At 38.9% G+C, this 23,404-nt stretch overlaps 1 protein-coding gene across 1 annotated transcript; it reads left to right on the top strand.

Moving 5' to 3' along the window:
- Nucleotides 1-306: 306 nt before the first annotated feature.
- On the top strand, nt 307-20,685 carry LOC135464813 (uncharacterized). The gene is made up of 7 exons (XM_064742371.1): nt 307-410; nt 7,453-7,617; nt 9,647-9,797; nt 12,707-12,834; nt 14,889-15,083; nt 17,137-17,235; nt 18,393-20,685. The coding sequence occupies exons 1-7, from the start codon at nt 347-349 to the stop codon at nt 18,410-18,412; spliced, it is 822 nt and encodes a 273-aa protein (XP_064598441.1). The 5' UTR covers nt 307-346; the 3' UTR covers nt 18,413-20,685.
- The last annotated feature ends 2,719 nt before the right edge of the window (nt 20,686-23,404 follow it).

Raw genomic sequence — 23,404 nt, forward strand, 5'->3', positions numbered from 1 at the left:
ATTTAACATACAATAATATTAAAACAGTGCAAAGGGATCAAACCTCAGTCATGACTAGTCTACCAGCAGAATTCTGGTTTATGCAGAATACATTATAATAAGACTTACAGTATAGAGAGTGTAAAAAGAAGCAAATCATACGCTCTCTAGCACCAAGGTGCAAGCAGAACTAGGTAACAAAATAGAAGTGACAATGATTGCTTCACGTATCGTGTTCCGGTATTTCAATGAAACCAGGAAGATGTAAAACTAGCTCGCTGTGGCATAGCTTGTTATGTTATTTTGTCTACAAATAGTAGTGACGGTCTTAAAGCACACCATATCTGAGGCGGCAAAGGCACCCACAATGACGGTTTCGAGGCACATTTCCAGACATATTGTCTTTGTGGTTACCATTCTGCTAGTTATTGGTGAGTATGCGTATAAGTTTTTAGTCTCCAATCAAAGTTTTGATTCAAGAGAAATTATTTTATCTCAGTGGAGACCTTCGTGGCCGAAGTGAAAAGCGTACCAGCGCGGCGAAATCGTCGTTGTCAGTTGAATCTCAAACTTTTTTTTAGTTTTTTTTTGTGGGCCGTGCTTTGGAAGGTTTAGTAGCAACCTGCGGATGGTTGAGGGTTTCTCTCGGGCTTTGCCCGGTTTCCTCCCACATAATGCTGGACGCCGTCATGTAAGTGAAATGTTCTTTAGTAAGGCGTAAAACATCAATCAAATAAGAAATAAATATTCTGTATGTATATTTTTCTCTGTTGATAAAAAATATTACAGAAACCTTTTTTTCACATATGTAATCATAAAAGTAGTTTCCTATCCGGCCGTACGTGGGAAGGTCTGTCAGCAACCTGCGGATGGTGGTGGGTTTCTTTCGGGCTCTACCCGGTTTCCTGCCACCAAATAAGGAGTAGAACACCAATCAAATAAATAAATAAATAAAATTTGTATTCCCATCTCCAAATTGCTTATGTTACAAACAAGCAGACTTCAGGAAGCACACAAATTGGAGCACACAAAGGTAGACGTAGCAGAATAAATGCGCGTAATGCGCGTTGGATATTAGCACGAGATCGATGTCCACTGTGTCGTGAACCTAAAGTATCGCTTTGCTCCAGAGCGTGATCGTTGTGCATTGTACAGAAAGTGGATACTGTGGGATGGGATATGAGGAACTGTCAGCTCGAAAGAAAGGATATATGATCCTTGTCAAGAGCTGGCAGTTCCTCACATCCCATACCACAGCATGCAACGTAAGTTTTATTATACCGAAAAAAATGTAACTTTTCGGGTTATGTTTAAGTCGCCGGATTTGTACGTCGATAACGGAGCTTTAACTGTAAACCATTGTTTACTTTGCGACTAAGCAGACGTCGGAGAGTTAACAAAAGTAGATAACAGCCGTGGACTCATGGTATGTGTTCGTTGGATATTGCCTTGTGGACGTGGGATACTACTTTGCAAGCGTGACGTTACATTCCTTGGGCGCGTGATAGTTGGGAAACGGAGAATAGCCAAATGAGGTATAATAACATGCTTTGCTGAATGTCATGTGACCGTATATTGGACAGTGCATATATATATATATATATATATATATATATATATATATATATATATATACACATCTTGTTGTTGGTTGCCTGGTAAATGTAAATATAGAATTAAGTTTACAGGGATTTGGGTCTGTATTGCAACAGACCTTAACTAAAGAAAGCAAACAATAATATAGTAATACCCTCACAGTAAAAGTTCCGCCTTGAATATCTGAATGAAGTGCTGTTTCATATGAAAACGTTTTGCATTATCCTCAGGAAATGATTTTAAAAAAGGGTAATAGTGGGGATTTAGTCATAATATTTTGGGTACATACCCTAATGTGTTTACTGATTTTTAGAAATATTTTTCCCATAAATGTACTACAAAGTCGTTCATTGGACTGTAAGCGAGTTTGGCTAATTTAAATGTCAGCATATCCTTTGTCATTGTTGGGGTTAATTGTAAATATAAAGTTTATAGGATGAGAGGCATGTACAAGGGCTAAGGGTCCCCGTAAAAGTGTAATTCAATTGAGCATGCCTACTCCTGATGGATACCATACTTTTCTACTGATAATGGATGCCCCACTCCATTACTCCAAATGGAAATCCCACTTTTCTACTCCTAATGGAAAATCCCACTGCCCTACTCCTAATGGAAATCCCACTTCCCTACTGCTAACGGAAAATCTATTGCCCTACTCTTAAAGGAAATGCCACTCCTCTACTCCTGATGGAAAATCCCTCTCCCCTACTCCTAACGGAAATCCCACTCCTCTACTCCTAATGGAAAATCCTACTTCCCTACTCTTAATGTAAATTCCACTCCTCTACTACAAATGGAAAATCCTACTCCCCTACTCCTAATGGAAATATTACTCCTCTACTACAAATGGAAAATCCTACACCCCTACTCCTAATGGAAATCCCACTCCCCTACTCCTAATGGAAATCCCACTCCTCTACTACAAATGGAAAATCCTACTCCCCTACTCCTAATGGAAACATCACTCCCCTACTCCTAATGGAAATACCACTCCCCTACTCCTAATGGAACTCCCACTCCTCTACTCATAATGGAAAATCCCACTCCCCTACTCATAATGGAAATCCCACTCCCTACTCCTAATGGAAACACCACTCCCCTACTCATAGTGGAAACACCACTCCAATAATCCTAATGGAAAATCCCACTCCCCTACTCCTAATGGAAAATCCCACTCCCCTACTCACAATGGAAATCCCACTCCCTACTCCTAATGGAAACACCACAGCCCTACTCCTAATGGAAACACCACTCCAATAATCCTAATGGAAAATCCCACTTCCCTACTCCTAATGGAAACCCCACTCCCCTACTCATAATGGAAAATCCCACTTTCCTACTCCTATTGGAATCCCCACTCCCCTACTACAAATGGAAAATCCTACTCCCCCATTCATAATGGAAACCCTACTCCCTTACTCCTATCAGAAACACTACTTCCTGACTCCTAATGGAAAATCCCACTTCCCTACTCCTAACGGAAACCCCACTCCTCTACTCCTAATGGAAAATCCCACTCCCCTACTCCTAATGTAAATCCCACTCCTCTACTACAAATGGAAAATCCTACTCACCTACTCCTAATAGAAATTCCACACCCCTACTCCTAATGTAAACACCACTCCCCTACTCATAATGAAAAATCCCACTTCCCTACTCCTAATGGAAGCCCCACTCCCCTACAACAAATGGAAAATCCTACTCGTCACCTCTTAAAGGAAACCGCACTCCCTACTCCTAATGGAAAATCCCACTCCCCTACTCCTAATAGAAACCCCACTCCCCTACTCCTAATGGAAACCCCACTGTCCTACTCCTAAGGGAAAATCCCACCTTCCTATTTCTTATGGAAATTTTACTGAGCTGAAGAGTGCTATTTCTAATTTCACAAAGAAACTGCATCTACACGAATATTTTATGATATTAAAAATGATGACATTTCAGTGGTAAAAAAAAGAAGGGTATTTTCACCCAAAATTCAGAACCCATGACTCAAGCATATTTATAGTCTTCACAAATCATATTCCTTACAAGGTACTAAGAAAAGGAAACAGGTAAAAAGCAATCTTAATAACAATCAAAGGGGTGCTCTGAAACATTTACAAGACAGAACGAACATAATGACAGAGAAACCTGACAAAGGTTCTACTGTAGTTTTAATGGATAAAGACTACTATGAAAGCAAAATTTTAAACATGTACCAAATATATACTATGAAACAATATCCTGATGTCATAAAGCATATTTTGAGTGTATGTATACTTACTTCAAAACATATTTTGAAAGATATTACTTTCATTTATGGCTGAATTTCACTTACATCATTACGTCTTATAACTGGAAAACTATTTTTTGTTATTCGCATTGAAAGTTGTATAAAGCAGTAAAATTATTAATTAAACTTTTCATCTAATTTTAAAGCTTTACCTTTTATATCGTGTATATACACGATATCGTGTAAGCATTCAAACCTGTCAGGCCCTTCATGAACATGTTTTGTTGCTGAAGTTTTCGATTTTTGTTCAATTTGCACTACATACCACGTCTTGTGGCAGCAAAATAGTAATAAAATAACGTTTCTAGTGAAAGAGCTATCCAATGTAATCAAAATAAATACCTTTATAAATGTTTGATTTATTTATTTATTTATTTTATTGATGTTTTGCGCCTTACTCAAGGATATTTCACTTATACGACGGCGGTCAGCATTATGGTGGGTGGAAACCGGGCAGAGCCCGGGGGAAACCCACGACCATTCGCAGGTTGCTGGAAGACCTTCCCACTTACGGCCGCAGAGGAAGCCAGCATGAGCTGGACTGGACTTAAACTCACAGCGATCGCATAAATGTTTGACTCTGACATTTTACATAAAATTAATATATTGTTATTTTCGCTTTAGCGCTAAGAACTACAAATATTAAAATGACTGTACAGAGAAAACATACCTAGTGTTACATTAATTTTTTGACACAGTCTTGACAAGCCAAACAAGCTTAAGGTATTGCTCTAAAGGGGTCATGTACAAAAACGTTTCTGGAGAACCCGGAAGAAACTAGAGATCTCCGTAACTTAATATCCGTCAAGAGTATAAATACAGATTTGCCACTGTGCATACATACACCTTAAATATGTCACAGAGCCACTGACATAAAACACATCATATCTACGTATGTATAAATCTCTGCGTTGATTTTTACATCGCACGTTGAGAGTATGTCATATAACGACGAGGAGTTATTAGGTGTGTGTGCATATGCTGGGTCTTTTGTGGCAGGGCGAGTTCATGCCACCACAAAGTTCTGCCGCCACTGAAGTGTCATTCACCACACATGACATTAAAGCCAGTCACATTATACATAATATCATATTAAGTATTTGGTATGTCACGACTAGATCTCCCGATTTCGCGTCGGACGCTCTAACCAAAGAACCATCCTGACTATGTGCACATATAGCCGACATACCAGAAGAGATGGAGGATGGCAAACTGTGAAAACTCTTTGAAGCACTATCCTGGGGTCTAAGTCCATACATGTGAATGTAATAAATGTGCATATGTATAACATGCATGTACGTTCTCAGTCCAGCCATATACGCTTACAACTTGTGGCATCAGGAGTTGCATGTATGAGGACCATGTCAACAGGAACAACACGGTATAACTTCTGTTCCCTCAAAGGGTGGTAAAATTTACATTTCGTACCAGAAATACCTAAGGAAGACTCTCCAAAGCAAAACAGTTAATACGTTTATTTATTTATTTATTTATTTATTTATTTGATTGGTGTTTTACGCCGTTCTCAAGAATAATCTCACTTATACGACGCCAGCCATCATTGTGGTGGGAGAAAAACGGACAGAGCCCAGGAGAAACCCGCGACCATCCGCAGGTTGCTGGAAGACCTTCCCACGTACGGCCAGAGAGGTAAGCCAGCATGAGCTGAACTTAAAGTCACAGACACCACATTTGGGAGAGGCTCCTGGGTCATTACGCTGCTATAGCGTGCTAACCAACTGAGCCACGGATGCCTCTCAAGTAATACATGTGGAAGCACGAAAATCTGGCCTGAAGATCACTTATTTTTACTTATGCGCGGAGACCGCTGCCGTCATAACCTCGGACGACTTGTGCATCCGGTTAACACATTGTATCTCTATTTACGTAGCTTTATTTATCTCAGCAAAAGCCACTTCGCAGTAAGAGACATTTGCGCACGTTTTGAAAAAAAATTGGCACTGACCTTTATAGGATAATTTTCTTCACAGAATCTTAGTCGAACTAAAATCTTTTTTCTGCTACTGGCCACGTCACGCCATCTTTAACCAGTTGACTTGGTGACATCATCTAAATATATGTCACAATCTTATAACTGAGTATTCCAAAGTATAGAACAACTCAACTCGCAAAGGTCCACAACATTGTTTTAAAAGATTATTGGATAGTCAAGTACAAGCATGAAGTACCGAATGTTTTTAAAATGATCATGTATTGACGCCTTGATAGCGGGTTCATGTGCCGTCACACGGAATATCAGTCATGCGCGGGTGCGCCTGTGGAGCGCGCGATCAATTGCATCACCTGAAATGTATTACTGTCTTGACAATTGTAAGCAGTCCACAAAAGCGCGATATGATGGGCTTAGCCTCGTATATGACACGGGGTGAGATAAAAAAAAAAGGTCTAGAAGGCCGCAAAGCCGTCGGCGAGTGTAAATTTACCGGACTTTTGAAAATTACACGTACATTTTGGCAGACATTTTCGATGAGCCGTTTTGCTCATCTTAAGGCTCTGTTATCATACACGAATTTTGATGTTGACGTGGTCTCCGATGTGAGCTAGACGTTACACAGTATCAAAAGTTCACGGCCGATTTCTCTCTAATACACGTATATTCCGCCGGTTATAAATTTTATCGGATAATGTTCTTTCGGTATTTTGTAAAAGCCGTGTTTGGGTGGCAATTTAAATGTGTATGGATATAAACCGACTTTTTATGCTATCCTGAAGTTACCTGTTCCCTAGAGCTTCTAGTCTTTGAAATAACCATGACGCGTTTTAGATTGTTTTGGGGATAAAACGGTTCTTTCGGGGCACAATCAGTTAGCCCGAGGTGCGATTTTATATGACTTGGTAATTAAAATTATGGTAGGAAGGTAGGAAAGACATGCTTTTTATCGGCAAGTCATGTATAATTTGGGGGCTTCAAAGCAGCGATACTACCATCTCAGCCAAATAGGGAAGGTTCCAGAGCTGTTTAGAACCCGGAAGTTCTGGCCTTTTAAATAGACGAAGGTGCGTTTTTCCACGATTTTTAATTACATATGTATCCGTATACAGACATCCATTTACCAATCGTCAACCTTAACTTAACTTGTTAATCCGCTACAACTAAAATATATTTCAATTTTGTCGAATTTGTGTAGAAGTGAAAACTGTTACATGAGGGGTTACCATACCCACCTATCTAGAGATTGCATGTAGGTTGAATTTGTGATATGTTGGGAAATGTGCGAGGTGCGTGTGGTGGCAAGGGATTTCAAAAGATTATGAGCATATATTATCAATGTGCTGGTGTAAATCATACATTACAGGGTTTTTTTTTTTAATTTGTTTACTTATTTGATTGTCGTTTTAAGAACGCCATACTCAGAAATTTTTCATTTACACGATGGCGGTTATTTTTAAAGTTGTGTGTGAAGGAAACCGGAGTTCCCAGTGTATTTACCCTGACCGACCTTGATGCATTACTAACGTCCCACATGTGAAATACTGATATGTAGACGGGTACAGGTATAAGAGTATAAGTGTTTTCAATGAACGTTATAGAGAACTCATGTACTAACGTAACCCGTTATTAATGATGAACTCTTCTTCAGGACTAAAGGTGACCACAGCTCGAGGTAGACGTGGCGGTGGAGGTTCTCGTTTCGGTGGAGGTTCTCGTTTCGGTGGAAGTTTTCGTTCCAGTGGAAGTTTTCGTACCAGAGGAACATTTGGTGGAGACTTCGATATCGACACTGACAGCGATAGTTACAGCGACAGTGAGATTTGTATAAAACTACCTATCTCCAATCCCCGGAATACGAAGCCATCTTACTTAAATCACAATTTCGCACCACTTTAAAATTGCTACTTCAACAAAGTGAAAATATTGCTTGATAACGTAAAATCTTGGTAAACTATTGTGCAACAAATTGCAGCAAAAATACGGCGAACAAACGTGCTAAATTTAATGATTAAATTTCCGACTTAAGTCTAGGATGACTTCGTGATTCCGAGGTAAGAATCATAAATCAGGCCCCAGTACTTAAATTGGAGATGAATTTTAAGTGTTGAAATTTAGTGTGTCAAGTGGCAAAGAGCTAAAGTGTCATCGCTGTTCCCAATATGATCAGAAAAGACCACAGTACAATCCCAAAGTTATATAGTTATATATGAATACATTTTATTAGGTCAAATAATATTCTACAAAATAAATCAAACTATTTTCCCGGACAATATTTAATGGGGTTTATCTGATATTAACGTAATGTTAGCGTGGTTTTTACCTTTAAGGTAAAATGTGCATATTTAAGATAAAAAGTCGATCCTATACCGCTATAAACTGTTTCAACCTAGACTCAGTCTGCCTTAGCGAAGGGGTCAGAAGTTGAATAGCGGAAAGGACAATGTGGAGTGTCTATGTAGAATTCATACCGTTTGTATCCAATCTCTTGGAACTGTCGGGATATCGCGACTGCATAACCAGTTGGTCCGAAAGACCGGGCGCAAACTTAGGATGTCTGTCTCCTGAAGGAAGACACTCTTAAAAAGCAATCAAACACTAGCTAAATCTGTAGATACGACTGCCTTGTCAAGACCCGCGACCTGCACATGGTTCCACCACACTGCTAACCGCCGTCGTATAAGCGAAATATTCGTGAGTACAGAGTAAAACACCAATTAAGTAAATGAGTAAACTACATACATTGGTTCTCTTTGACCCGCCCCTTGCAATAGTGACGCCTTTCTAAATCAGTTCACACAATAGCGTTGTTTTAAAGCAGTCTTTTATTAACTTTCTCGTTCAATTTTCTGTTGCACAAAAATTTCCAATGATGAATAAATAGGATGATACACAAACTTATATATGTACAGTACACGAACCAACCACAAACATATATATGCACAGTACACGAACCAACCACAAACTTATATATGTACAGTACACGAACCAAACACAAACTTATATATGTACAGTACACGAACCAAACACAAACTTATATATGTACAGTACACGAACAAACACAAACTTACATATGTACAGTACACGAACCAAACACAAACTTATATATGCACAGTACACCAACCAAACAAACAACTTCAATATCGTTTCAAAAACATGGTTTTTGCCCCTGGGAGTAAGGGTATGTTCACCCATCCCAATGTGCAATTTGCCCAACACTTGGTTTTGCAAATGGAAGTTGAAGTTTTAACACATTTGTTTTCACACTGCATTGGTGAGGTGATCAACATGTTAATTTGAAGGGCAGAAAAGAATATCTAAAATCATAAACCAAAATTTTGATTCATACGGTTTTTTGGAATCGGTCCCAGAAAGCAGTATCAGTATATGTATAATTTCACTGAGTGAAGTGTGTGGTTTCCCCTGCCCATTTTCTTAGGGTTCTGTCCCTTTTTCTCTGTCCAGTGCGTTTGATCAAACATATGCCAACAACTGAGAAAAATATTAAATTTTGAGCCATATTTCATATTTACCCCACCCCAGTTCGGTTCTTCTCCCAATAAAATTGTTTTCACAGCTTTTAGTCTTAACTATTACTTCACCAAAGCAGAGGACTTAATTTCCGGACTGACTGATGGATCTGTAATTTAAAGCCACCTTTACTTCCAAGCTAGAAAGCTGATAGACCTTTTGTAGTTTAATATGTAAGTCGACATCATGCTCTAAGTATTAAAAAAAATCAAAGGTTTGTGTACCCTTTAAACCCCAATTACATGAATGCATTAAAAGATAAAATGGATTGACCTCTAAAATTAAGTGCAAATCTTTATAATCTATGTTTTCAGCTTACCAAATTTGTCAGAACAACAACATCAACGTGAGTGAAAGTGTATCAGTTTACGGAAAATTTTACTGTCCTATGAGCAACCAGCCTTCTGACTATACCTACTGCTGCGGAGAATCAGGGAATCAAAGATGCTGTAGATATGCCGATGAGTAAGTGTAAACCGTCCACCAGAGGTGCGCCACAAGCTGACCCCTAGGACTTTTGCAGTACACCTCTACCAATAACATAAATTAGTTTACATGGCGACTCCATTCCATGGAATGATTTGCGCCAAAGCTATAGGTTACAGTTAACGTCTGACGTAAAGGTGTTCAAGTCAGATGGTCACCCAGTCAAGGCCGTGTTTTGTCACAGAGGCCGCGAAGCGACCGAGTTGACAAAAGACGGCCACGACTGGCTGATCATCTAGCTTGAACACGGAAACCAAAGGCAGTAACTGACTTATACAGCGGTTTCATTGTTTGGCAAAAGTCATTCCTTTTTAATGAAATCGCCGTTTTAGCGACTAAAGTCGGGACGAATTTTTCTAACTATTAAAATTTGCCTGAATTAATACCTCTACGACACATATGTAATAGGCTTCTATAACTATGTATTTCATTATTATGGTAGCGATATTTATGTGGTGTTATGTGAAGCTATTAAGATGTTATCCATTACACATAATGTCGTTACAAACTACATAGGTTTACCACGTACATTTACTTCGTACTATCGTTTATGTTCGCTTAAACCAGTTCAGTAAGCTTCCCCAATAAGTTAACTTACGTTAGCCTGAAAGAAAGCTGCAAATTTCTATGTTTATATACCTTCAAACACAGGGGACATAAGGAAAAATGATATTTCTTAACACGGCAATTTCTCGGAACAAATAGCACAGGCCAATAAACAACAATACCCAGCAATGTACTATGTACCGCAGTAAATAAATAATCATGTGCAGATATATGAACGGCTCATTTAGAAGTTTGAATATACATTTTCTGTTTATTACAAATAACAAACTTGCTTGAAAAAATAAATCCAATGGCTTATAAAATTTAATCCCCTATACTGAAAATGGAAAGATGTTTATCTTTAGTTGTTTTAAATAGATAGGACAAAAGCCGTTATGCTCCATCCGGTGTTGTTGTTCTTGAAAAAGATAAAATATAGTACGATGGCATGATGACCTTACCTGGCTTCTACAGAACACCCAATAGCTCAGATGACAGAGAGATGGACTATAGACATAAGGTCCGATTTTAAATCCCCATGAGTGAAACATCCAATTTTAAAATGGAATCTGGGAAATTAGTACCTCACCTGAACACCCCGTACGTCACTTGAACACCCGGTACACCTCACTTGAACACCCGGTACACCTCACTTGAACACCTGTGATCCTCCAGCAAACCTGTTGGTGCGTAGGATGAATGACCCACGGCGAACAATGGAGCCCATGTGTAAGACATAATAAAAGACGTACAGCATAGAAAGTAAAACCAGTGCAGCGATGACAGTGTGATAGCTGGAAAATGGGCACACGTAAGCTGTGAAACACAACCCCTTGTCAATTAACCTCATAAATTGTTGCAAGTTACACTGCGCCTGGTACCATGGCTTAATCTGAATTGGGTAAAAAAATGATGCTAATTGCAAGTTTTTAGACGCCTACAGTTACCCAGAATGCTGTGTTGTCATCACTTTAATGCACAATCATAAGAGGCATTTCGTGGATTCAGGCTGTCCACGGAAAACTAAGCTGCTGAAGACGCGGTAACACTGGAACGTTCTTTCAGTGTTCCACAAGTATTCGACTGGAAGTCTAGTGTCTCGCCACTGGGTTACACGTACCAGATGGAATGTGAATTGCCTCGTGAAAGAAACAACTTGAGATTTGTTTCTGAGTCTAATTCCTCATATCAGATAAAGTCGTAGTACACACTGTATAAGCATGCCAAATGTGATTTGGCCCACCTTTGGTTGACTTGTGTTACTGATTACAGTTCCCTTCCTTGATGTTTTCTCAACTGTTCTATGTTACTCTGAAACAACGAGGTAAACATGTTCCAGGCTCTATGGTTTTGAATGCATCTTTAAAACTATATGTTCATTGTGCGTAACCCAGACAAATGTTCGAACTTAAAAAGGACTTAAACTCTCAAGTTACGATTGAGATCTTGATTCACTTCGATTTTCGAATTTTCTTTCCATTTTAATTTCCCTTTAGCCGAACAAACAATTTCTGTAAGAATGGGCTTAGTTTAGCATTTTTCAGGTCACACATTTTTCTTGATTCTGATTAAATTTACGAACCTTATAAGGCCACTTAAGACTTTTGTTTTGAACTTTTTACCCTTGGTTAATTTCATTTCAGAAAATTTTTTAGCATTAACACTTTCATTTTAAGACCTTTACCTGCTTCTAAAAATGCGTTTTTTACTTAGCTTTAGGTAAAATACCATAATGCTTTTACACCCCAATGACGAGAACTGCGTGCATAGATAAGCGAAGGCAAGGACTGCATGCATGGTGAAGGGAAGCCTTGAAAAATATTAATAGTGGTTAGATATAACCCGTGAACAATGACTCTGCCTTGAGATGGCACATTTGTCTGGAGAGTTCTGTTTTTCCACACAGCTGCATCATTCCTCCAAAACCAAAAGAAATCCAGAATCCCCATACATAAACTTCTACGTGTAATTTTAATTCTCCAAAACCATAATAATAATTTTTGAACATTTGGAAATTTGGGGGATTTGTCAATACCTTAAAATCACCATTCCTTAAGAATCAAAAATACAGAATCCCTGTTTTAAACCTCTTTACAGTTTTTTACCATGCTTTTACCATTCGGCCCCATAAGTTTAAAAATCTTAACCGTTTAGAGCCAGGAATTTAAAAATGACATTGGTTATTTCTCTTTAAAGACATATTTTTGCTTCATTCTGATTGATGTATCCCACTTCAGAGTTGATTTTGTAAAGTGTGGTAAATGTATTGGCAGAAAACAGGCCTTTATGTGCTTCTGAACATGCATTTTTACATGTATATGGTATATTTCCTTATATTCCAGCCCAGGTAGACTTGCAGGCCTTATTGGTGGAATCTTCTTTGGGATCATAGTTAATGCTGCATGGATAGGCTTTTGCCTATGTAGGAAGAAGATGTGCGGAAGAAAAGAGTCGGAAGATTCGGCCAATCGTGAGTATATCGATCTTCACATGTTTACTACAATACTGAGTGTAAACTATAATTGCTTCACTATGCCATCTTTTCTAGTGACCTCCCTGTAGCTCGGTGATTGCCTTGTTTTCTTGGAATGAATACAGCTATGGTTACCTGGAATGGGGACATACGCCTGCACATGAACACACACACAAAAAAGATTTCTCAACTGTCTGGAAATATTGGTACGATTCACAATATAAAAAAACTTTCTAAACAGAAACTCTTTGTTCCTTCTGTATAATTCTTTTATATTACTTATTACTTCCTCTCCGAAATCTCACGTTACTCAGCTAAAGATCAAGGAACTCGACTTTGGAACAGTTTGTCAAACCATTTGAAATCTATAACATTCATCTCAGTATTCAAGAGTCGAAATAGATCTGAAGTGATACAGGGCCGAAACTCTTTGTAACCACATACAATTGTTCAGTCGTTATAGCTGGAACAGATTAAGGGATGGAACAGATATTCACCAGCTGTGTATTACCAAGGCTTTGATCTCTTAAATTCTATGCTTCATCTTTTAAGAAATACTTCTTTCACGAGGTCTCCAGCTTACTTTTCATCAGGCCAGGTATTACTTTAAATGTTTTATTTCTGTCTTGCGAATTTATGCTGTTTGTATGCCATCTTTATTTATTGTATTATTTGCTTTGTTTAAATATTCTTGTGAATAAATCAAATATAAACAGCTACTTTGGAAATTCATAATAAAGCAGGAAGCAGGAAGGTAGAAAGAGTTTAGAAAGGATCAGTTTTCATCCAGGTAATGCTGGGGGGGGGGGGGAGCCTCTCTTCTCAGAACATTGTGAGAGCAAACGTTGGTATGACCATTCTATTTTTGTTGTGTAAAACGCTGGCTGTTCAAGTGATTTTACTGAGAAAAAAAAAAAAAACCAACACGAGGACGTGCCACATAAGAAAAACTGATCCCAGTTAAACACTGTGCCTTTGAAATCCCCCCTGGAAAGAGTACGTGATAAATTTATTGTAGTGCATTCTAATGTGTTGTGCAGTGCTGTCATTTACATTACATGCATTACATTATTACATTATATTACGTTATATTACGAGCCACCCGTGCATGCCACATAGGAAAAGCAGATCCCAGTGCACAAAAACATTGCCTTAAATATTCACACCCATAAGTTTATTTTAGAGGACAACAGATATCATAAGATATTGGTGCTGAAAGGTGAAACTAAAATTCTTCCAGCAGGATATTCTTTGTCCTTCCCAACATGAGGCTCAAAATCCCCTTCTACCTATAAAGATTTATAAGACCCTCAGAATAGGACAAATTATGTATATATAATTACATGTTCAATCATGGTCAGCATTTTAAGTATAATACGATCATGGTAAAAGTCAGGTGGCTTGTTACGCACCCCTACTTTTATCTGTATGTTCTGGCTTCTACGCTGCTCCTCTACTACACAGGAAACCACGGACATCGATTCGAAGGTTGAATACCTGAAAGAAACTGAAAAGTACTACATGTATATACCGATGCCTTCTTGATGGTTGTCGTTGTGGTTTGTTGAAGGAAGTATATGTATATCTATCAAGGGCATCTGTGGCAGAGATGATTAGCACACCACCCAGAAGCCTCTCACCAAGCCCAGCTCATGCTGGCTTTTCTCTCCGACCGTAAGTGTCGGGTTTCTCTCTCGTTCCGCCCAGTTTGCTCTCACCATAAAGCTGGCCAACGTCTTGAGTACGGCGTGAAACACCAATCTCAATCAAACGATATCTATCACATTTTACCGTATTTTTACCTATTTCACTTCCTGGCTTTATAACATCTTACGGTTACCGTATCGTATAACAACCCGGGACTGTCCACTTTTATGTCATGAAGTCTGGTCTGCATGTAGTTCTGGTTCTCCCCGCTTGATACATATGTAACCGTGGCTTCCATGATAAGAGGGACAATTTTTGAGTATATCATTATTGCACCAACTATGTAAAGATAGTTACATATTTAGTTTATGCTCATATATTTTTTGTTCCTTTTGTGTTCATAGCTCCCAATCAGTTGACACTGACACCCGCAGCTCCACCCTACGCTATCTATCCTAACGGTACAGCCCCTTACGGTTACCCCCAGGCAGGCGTATACCCTCAGACTGGGGAACCTGGTTACCCTACACCCTACCCAGCTTCGGAAACCCTGGCCTATGACAAGTCTGATGGCTTGTCCCACTCGCCTAACCCTACAGGTAGACATGTTTAGTTATATATTGGTTACATGGTTTCTCAGCGAAATGATACGGACAGATATGGTTTCCGTATCGTATCATTGAGTAACCATGTAACGAATTTATCCTGCGAAAAACTCATAATTTCAACAAAGAAGACCAGTGTACAGGTGAGTCTCTTAAGCGATTTGACCATTCTCTTCACAGTCAAATAAAGAAAGATAAACCTGGTCACCGGAGACATATTACATCGGCTTTAGGATATAGGAATATTCATGTACATGCCCATATACCACACACACCCACACACACCCACACACACACGTGGCCGTTGCTGTCCAATAAAAAAGCGTAGTATTTTGCGGGATAATACTGTGAATGACTTAAAAGTTTGCCCAGAACAAAGTTGTTTATTTTTGTATACATTGCGCTGAGTAAGGTATTGTGATGTTTAATTGGGATTTATGATGAAACTTATTGCGAAAGTGATATTTGATTACTTAAAAATAGGCCAAGTTTCTAGGTTGTTTACAGTAATTGACATGTGGACATGAAGACGTGTTTAAATGCATTCGGAGATGGGGGTTACCCCTTATATTCCCAGGATTTCAAAAGGCATAGCTTTAGCTTTGTGATGTTGCACAATAGAGATATCGCAATTCAAAGTAAACAAAGTGACGCACGCAATCCAAAGCGCCAACATGGTGTCAGTTTTATTTAATCCGCTGCGAGTTAGTTACATAGTCCCTGGACGCGTCTCTTTCCGCTCACGTCACCCGAGCCCTGCTTTGCCTTTCAACCTTTTTCTTTTATGTGTGCGGTGCACTGTTTCCAATTGCTCTAACATGGGGCATGCCATGGCCTCTAAGATTTCTCTATTAGGAGTTAATTTAAAAAGAGTTACAAAGCGCGCAAGAAAAACGTCCGTTCCTCTCCTCTTTCAAAATAACTGAAGTTGTTATTGTTTGTTGTCTTGTCTTTTAAATAATTTGGATTGTCTCTCTGATTAGATTAGATTAGATTAGATTAGATTAGATATTTAGACCACCTCACTGAATCTTTCAACCCTGCTCTAAGGACTGCTTTCTGAGTGGGGTGTGTAAGACTAAAACTGCGTACAAAACTGCTCTGGTATTTAAGTGTATAAAGGCCATTAAAACAAGTCCATGATAGGCCTAATTTAGAGGGACTGTCAAAAGCCGTGAAACAAACCATCTTCAGTGCTCACTATTTGGGAGGTCTTCAGATTATATAATCCTTGTGGCAGCAACCGGCCGCGATGGCTCAGTCGATAGAATGTCCGCTGTGGGGGCGCTCGATCCAATGTCAATCATGGGTTGGGTCACACCTAAGGCCTTAATGAGAAAGTTGCAACTCTCGCGCTTGGCGTTCAGCATTAGGGGAGTAGGGCAACGACTGGTTGACCCGTATAAGTAAGATGGCTCGAATGCGACAACTTACTTGCCTTCAGTAAGTCGTCTCAGTGAAGCAGCACTAGATAAAAGAGCGGTGGAAATCCGTCCTGCAACAAGGAGGTGCAGTACACGTACATGCACTCGACGGGCTCCTGCGTCGTCATATGACAGAAAAAGCTATCAACTACGAGGTTAAATCCTCAGCACTCACTCACTCATGTGGCAGTTTGTGCATTGTAACGTTTCTGAAAAAAAATACTTGTTCTTCCGACATTGGAGAAAATACTCCGGTTTTAACTGGACAGCAACAGTCCAGTGGATAACATGTGTACTCTCGCACACTGCAGCCGATGCGATATGTGTCTGTTGACTAGGCAACTAGGCTTTGTTCAGTTGGGAAAACCATGACGACACTCAAGCTGAAATCAAGTTGTCCTTTGCCGGAGAAATTTGTTACATGGTTACTCAGTGACAGGATATGGAAATATATCGTGACAGTAACCCTCATATTAATTTCGAAAGAACTAACATCAACTCCGATCGTCCGTAAATGTGGTATCGACTTTACAAAACCATTAGCATAACAGTGTAATGTTAAAAATTGAAAGCTGAAACATCTAAATAAGTCCTATGATTACTTCATAATTTCCACCCCCCAGGCACAACTGAGGCACTACCGTACTCCGCCAACCCGGTGGGATTGGTCCAGCCAAATCTGCCCAACAACAGTCACTCCGACCCTGATTCAACTGAGCAGAGTAAGTATATCCCAAATAAAACGTCTGAAAACGTTATTTTGGATTGTTTATCTGATTCGCCTATACAGTTAGGCCACCTCACTGAACCTGTCGTGTCTTGCACTAAGGCCTGTTTTCTGACTGGAGTATGTGAGACTGAAATTTGGTAGAAACCTCCAGTTTTAAAACTGCTCAGGTAATTGCGTGCACAAATGACTGCATCCTGCAGTCAATACTATGTGCGGCTGTTTACTAGACTCCCTTTGTGCGGATGTGAAAACATGACGACGCTGACGCTGAAATCTGTGCGTCTCTTACAGGTAAAATTCGTTACATGGTTACTCAGTGACAGGATATGCAACTATATGGTGTGAGTTACCCTTAGATTAATTTGGGAAGAACTAAGCCCCATGATAGCTTCATCATTCTTTTCCCCCAGGGGATAAGCCTGAGGCACCGCGTTACTCCCCCAACCCGGATGGATTTGTGAAGTCCAGTGTGCCCAACTCCAGTTACTCAGATCCTAATCCCACTGACAGAAATAAAATTTTTAAAATGTTTATGGTTGCTGGGAAAAACGAAGTGTGGGCTCAAGCGTGAAACTTTATCAGTAATTTGTCAAAGGTTTACCGGGCAAACCGGTTTCTCCCACAATAAAAACTTCTTCTGTATTAGTGGGGGAAAAACATTTGAGTAAGAACAGTTCAGTAATAAATGAAATGTGTCCGGGGAACTTGATGATAGGGATACAACTTCCTGCATTATGAATAAGGGACCAACTTCATACTGTCGACCGGCCCGGATAGCACAGTTAGTAGAGCGGACGATTCAGGGTCAATCCTGAATGGAGTCATACCTAAGGCGTTAATACAGGAAGTTGTAACTTCCTCACTTGGCGTTCAGCATGAAGAGGATAGTGCAACGACTGGTTTACCCGTATCACTATCATGGCTCTGGCGAGGCGGCTTATTTACCTTCGGCAAGTCGTCTCAGTGAAGCAGCACTAGATAAAAGAGCGGTGGAAATCCGCCCTGCGACAAGTAGGCACATTACATACAACCTTACATAGGATTCCTTCTTCGTCATATGACTAAACAATTGTTGAGTACGACGTTAAACCCCAAGAGCACATTCACTCACTCATACTGTCGATTTCATGTGTAAGCTTTCATTTTTAGATGTAACCACTCGCTACTGATGCCTTGAAGTCGGCCGGCACTTTGGAAATGATCAGGTTCGCTTTACATCAGATATCAGACAAGGAAAAGTTCGACGAAGTAGTTTTCAGAATAATTCTTTTTTTCTTTCCTCGCTTCTTTTGTCATTCCCAATGCATAAGAATTCTTTAGCACTGACGTTCAATAAACTGTGGACAGTCAGCGTCACGTGGATGTAACTAACATGATGACATTTTAACCACAATATTTGCCGCCATCGTACATGTAGCTACGTATTCTGGTGCGGTAAGTTAAGTAAGGTTAGCGAGTTGCTCTCCTAAGAGATTCCCATGTACACGTGTCTCATAGAATACATCATTAATTTCCTTTGGAGAGATTATTTTTATTTAGATTTCTTTATTTTGCTGCAAATGTATTATTATTATTAGTAAACTTAAATCTTTGACAGCGGTTTAGAAATGAACTTTTTTTCATGTTTTGTCACTGAGAGCGAAACTTCCAGAAAACTTACAAACATTTCAAAGTTTCATTGAGACTGTCCTATAGATAAATGAAATTCGCCATTTGTTTGCTTCTCTGCTTTCTAAAGAATTATTTTGTTCATCGACGTTTTAGTATGTGTGTACACTGATAGTTTTACAGTTAACATCTATATCTTTTACGTGTATATTTACAAAACTGGTAGAAAAGATGATGACGTGTGTGAACTGTGTAACAAAGGAAAAGAAACTACTGAACATTTATTTTTCCAGTCTAAACTAGTTAAAATGTTTTGGCGTAGATCTGAAACATAAGAGCAACTTTCCGTGCCAAAATGACAATGTTACAGCTATTATAGGCTTATCCGACGAAAAAAAAAACAAACAATTATAAACATTACTTATATTTGCAATAAAGTGGGCTTTTGAGACTAACAAACTAAAAAGACCACTGAATACAGAAAATCTACTTTAAACAATTCAGTACTTTAGAATGGAAAAATATGTTGCCAAAATAACGGGGACGGAACGTTGATTAAGAGACAAATGGAGTAGCAGTAACGTTTGCATGTATCATTGATAAAGTTCATAAAAAGAATTTTGAAAACAATAACTGTGCGTATATATAAGGTTGTATTTATCCGGATTCATCATTGTCAATCATGAATTTTTTTCCTGCTTTAACAAACGAAAATTTGTAAATTATAACTGGTTTAAATAAATAATAAAGACTTCGCAAAAAGAGTATGACAGATAATGTTCCATTCAGGGGAGACAACTGGAATGCATATAGCCACAAAGTTTTCTTCTTTAAAAAGATGAAACATAAATTTTCAGACTGAGTACAGTTATGACAGTATTTCAGTAAGGCTGAAATTGCTCATTACGTATAAGCATTTCTTCGTTGCAACCACAGAATAGGACGAGTAACGATTTGCTAACTGACCAAAATTAATTACACCTATAGAATATAGAATAAAACGTCCAAATTATTACAGAATACTTTCTAGCAAAGGCAGTGGTTATTTCCGTTATGTAGATATGCGTAAGTGAAGTTCATGAGAGTGTTTGTCATTTGATACCGTACTTTAGAACTGTCACAATGAATGTAGTGCTTTCGCGTTTTGTTTTTAAAAGCATTCGACTGCGTCATTCTTGTTGGGTTGATATATGTATATCTGAACTGTTGTTTTCAAAGGCTCACATGTTTTAAGATTTTTTTGTAGGCGTATGTATGTGAAATATTATATTCATATAGACAGAGCTTATTGGTAATGTTTAATGACACATTACCTGTATATATCTATGATAAATGTTGTTGACAAAATGGGTATTGGCTTAAGTGTAGTAATAGGGGGGTTTTTTGCCCCCGAAACAGAGTAAGGCAGGTAAATTTATGTCTACAAAAGCTGCCTAACATTTTTGATAAGTCATATGATACAATAGGACTACTTTTACCTTTAACGACAAAAGAGTTCCGTCTCAAGACTCCCGTAGTACTTTGAACATTCATGTAAACGTGTATATATTGTTTATGTTAATACATAGATATTTTGGTAAAAATATGTTTATTATTCATATGTCCATGTGCATTTTGGAGTTCATGCGAATATATGATGGGGGTTTCAGCGTAAGTTTATGTAAGTGTGTGATGACATGTTCATGCAAATCGTTGTTCCTGTCGGTGCATGTTCATTAAATGAGGTTTCTAGCTGAATGTTCATATAAATGAATGTGTAAAAGAAAATAAATATTCATGCAAGTCAGTGTATGTTTATTCAAATCCATTCTAATGTTTGATTATATCCGCTAGTACTGACCCAAAGGATGTCATCCCAAACACTGGTGAGTGTAATGGGAATGGCTGTAAATAAAGGGTGCTGGCTTACATTCATGCCTTTGTATTTCATCATGCTAAAGGAAGTTTACGAATGTGAGGATAAGTTCAGGTAAAAGATCTGGGTGTCGTTGTAACCCTATCTTAAGGCATGCCCATATCTTGTCATGCAAATGGCCATGTCTTGTCATGCAAATGGCCATGTCTTGTCATGCAAATGACCATGTCTTGCAAATGGCCATGTCTTGTCATGCAAATGGCCATGTCTTGTCATGCAAGTGGCCATATCTTGTCACGCAAATGGTCATATGTTGTCATGCAAATGGTTATATCTTGTCATGCAAATGGCCGTATCTTGCCATGCAAATGGCCATATCTTGTCATGCAAAATGGCTGTGTCTTGTCATGCAAATGGCCATATCTTGTCATGCAAATGGCTATGCCTTGTCATGCAGATTGATGAAGACATCTGAATTTACCCAAGGGGATTTTTAAGCTATGATGCAACTTTGCAAGTAATTTTCCCGTTGCATAGATTGAAAAAGAGTTCTTTTAAGTATGGATGATGTGGACTATTCGTAAGAGTAATCAACATGGGTATGGTTGTTCAGATCAACTCACCAAAGATCAGTGGTTTACGCCAGGCATGCAGCCCGGTTTCCTCCACCCATAAAGCTGACACTCAACGTATGAATGATCAATTCTTGAAATTGCTTTAAACAACATCAACTAAATAAATGAATAAATAAAATGGAGTGCGACAGAACTAACTATCCTAACTGTTCATGTAAATGCATAAATAGTAGCAAATTACTCGTCCCCCGACCCAGCACCATGACTTAAGCAGAATTACGTAAAAAATGCCATTTCTAACCGGTTTCAGCAGAAAGGTGGGAAAAATCGCCCTTATTTATTCGTGAGAAAATCTCACCGCTCTAGTAGCCTTCTTCAACCTGCATACCAGGTTTGCCGAACAGACGACATCAGTGAAAATAATCACGTGTCTCCAAGTTACAGTGTGATTGGTTGACATTGGTAAGGTGTTTACCTCTGATATTGGTCACAGAGATATGCCCCAAATACATGTACATTGTAAGCCGCTTGTGCCTGCAGCAGGGTATGTACATATATTTGTATTTGACAAATCTTGGCAAGTTTGGAAATAGGTCCACTTATTTAATACATTTTGAAATTTACTAAAACATATCTGAAATTCATTTTTAATACCTGGAAATTTTTTTAGGTTATAGGCCCCTCTGAAATACATTTTAAGATATGTTTGTTTTCTTCAGAAATCACAGAAAAAATGGGGAATGTAAATATGATTTCTAGATGTATTGAAATAAGTTTGCTATTCCTAATATAAACGGCAATTTGTAATCCTTCTGGTGAAACGTGCCCAGTGTTCACCTGATGTATGCTTATGATACGAAAGTAGATGATTCTTGAATCATTACATCAGAGATAAAACTAGGTCACAAGCGACCTCAACATCTGGTGCCACCACAACGTGTCATGCACATGGCGGGTCCTTTCTAAGAAAGTCTGTAAAACTACACTGTCATCATGGTTATATTTATTTATTTATTTGATTGGTGTTTTACGCCGTACTAAAGAATATTTCACTTATACGAGAGCGGTCAGTATTAAGGTGGCAGGAAACCGGGCAGAGCCCGGGGGAAACCCACGACCATCCGCAGGTTGCAGTATATTTTAGTTTTGTGAGCGTTTCTTCTTTGTGATTAGGCAGTCAACTTTCTACGTAGGATACTGTGTCACTTTTGTGCCAAGGTCGCAGCGATTTTGTTCCATTCAGCATTCTCACAGTTACAGGCTGGAATCATTTGTTATATTCTGCACATTGCATTAGCGAATCGGACAAGGACACTTATTTGTTTTTCTCGTATATAACATTGTGGTCGATGTGGTTAGCGTGAGAGCGCGGCGCAATGACCCAGGAGTCTCTCACCAATGCGATCGCTGTGAATTCAAGACCGGCTCATTTAGGCTTCCTCTCGGGCAATCAAATAGATAAAGAAATGTAACATAAATATGCTAATATGGGTTAACACGGGTTGTCTCAGTAGTGATATGTATCATCGCTGTGACAATCTGCATAGTCTGATGTTCTGTAGTTGTGGTGTTGAGTTTATTTATTTGTTTCATTGTTGTTTTGTCGTATTTACAGGTATAGGATACCAGAGTGAACGGACTACACTACCAAACTACGCTGCTACTGACAGATAAGGGGAGATTACTCATAGCACTGACTACTGTGGATTTAAAGTAGAGTATGTTTCTCAAGAGATATGTTTAGAGATATTTATTTATTTACTTATTGAAAATTCAGTTGGAGTTTTATGCCGTAATTATTGATAATTATTTATTTCACTGCAGACACGGTGGAGTTTCAACAAAGATGGCCTCCTTAGTTCTGAAGAATATGAGTTAATGGCAGGAAACCTAGCCCAGTTGACGAAGGCTTGCCCGGAAAAATCCGAAAAAATCGCAAAGAATTGTGAAGATGGTGGGACATTGTGTTCCAGGAAGGGGCATGGGCGTCCAAATTCCAGTGAAAGACGCAGCAAAAAACGTTGTAGAGTATCATTGCGTTCAGGACCCAACCAAGCTTGCCGAGGAAGCAATGTCCACAAATAGCCAGTTATTTAATATGATTGATTGAGAGGATAATGGAG

This window comes from Liolophura sinensis, chromosome 4 (assembly GCF_032854445.1).
Source record: "Liolophura sinensis isolate JHLJ2023 chromosome 4, CUHK_Ljap_v2, whole genome shotgun sequence".
NCBI lineage: Eukaryota > Metazoa > Mollusca > Polyplacophora > Chitonida > Chitonidae > Liolophura > Liolophura sinensis.

Excerpts from the sequence above, each read along its gene's own strand:
- LOC135464813 (XM_064742371.1), top strand. The coding sequence starts at position 347 with ATGACGGTTTCGAGGCACATTTCCAGACATATTGTCTTTGTGGTTACC. Across the intron at positions 411-7,452 it reads TACCATTCTGCTAGTTATTG|GACTAAAGGTGACCACAGCT; the intron begins GTGAGTATGCGT and ends ACTCTTCTTCAG. Across the intron at positions 9,798-12,706 it reads TGCTGTAGATATGCCGATGA|CCCAGGTAGACTTGCAGGCC; the intron begins GTAAGTGTAAAC and ends CTTATATTCCAG.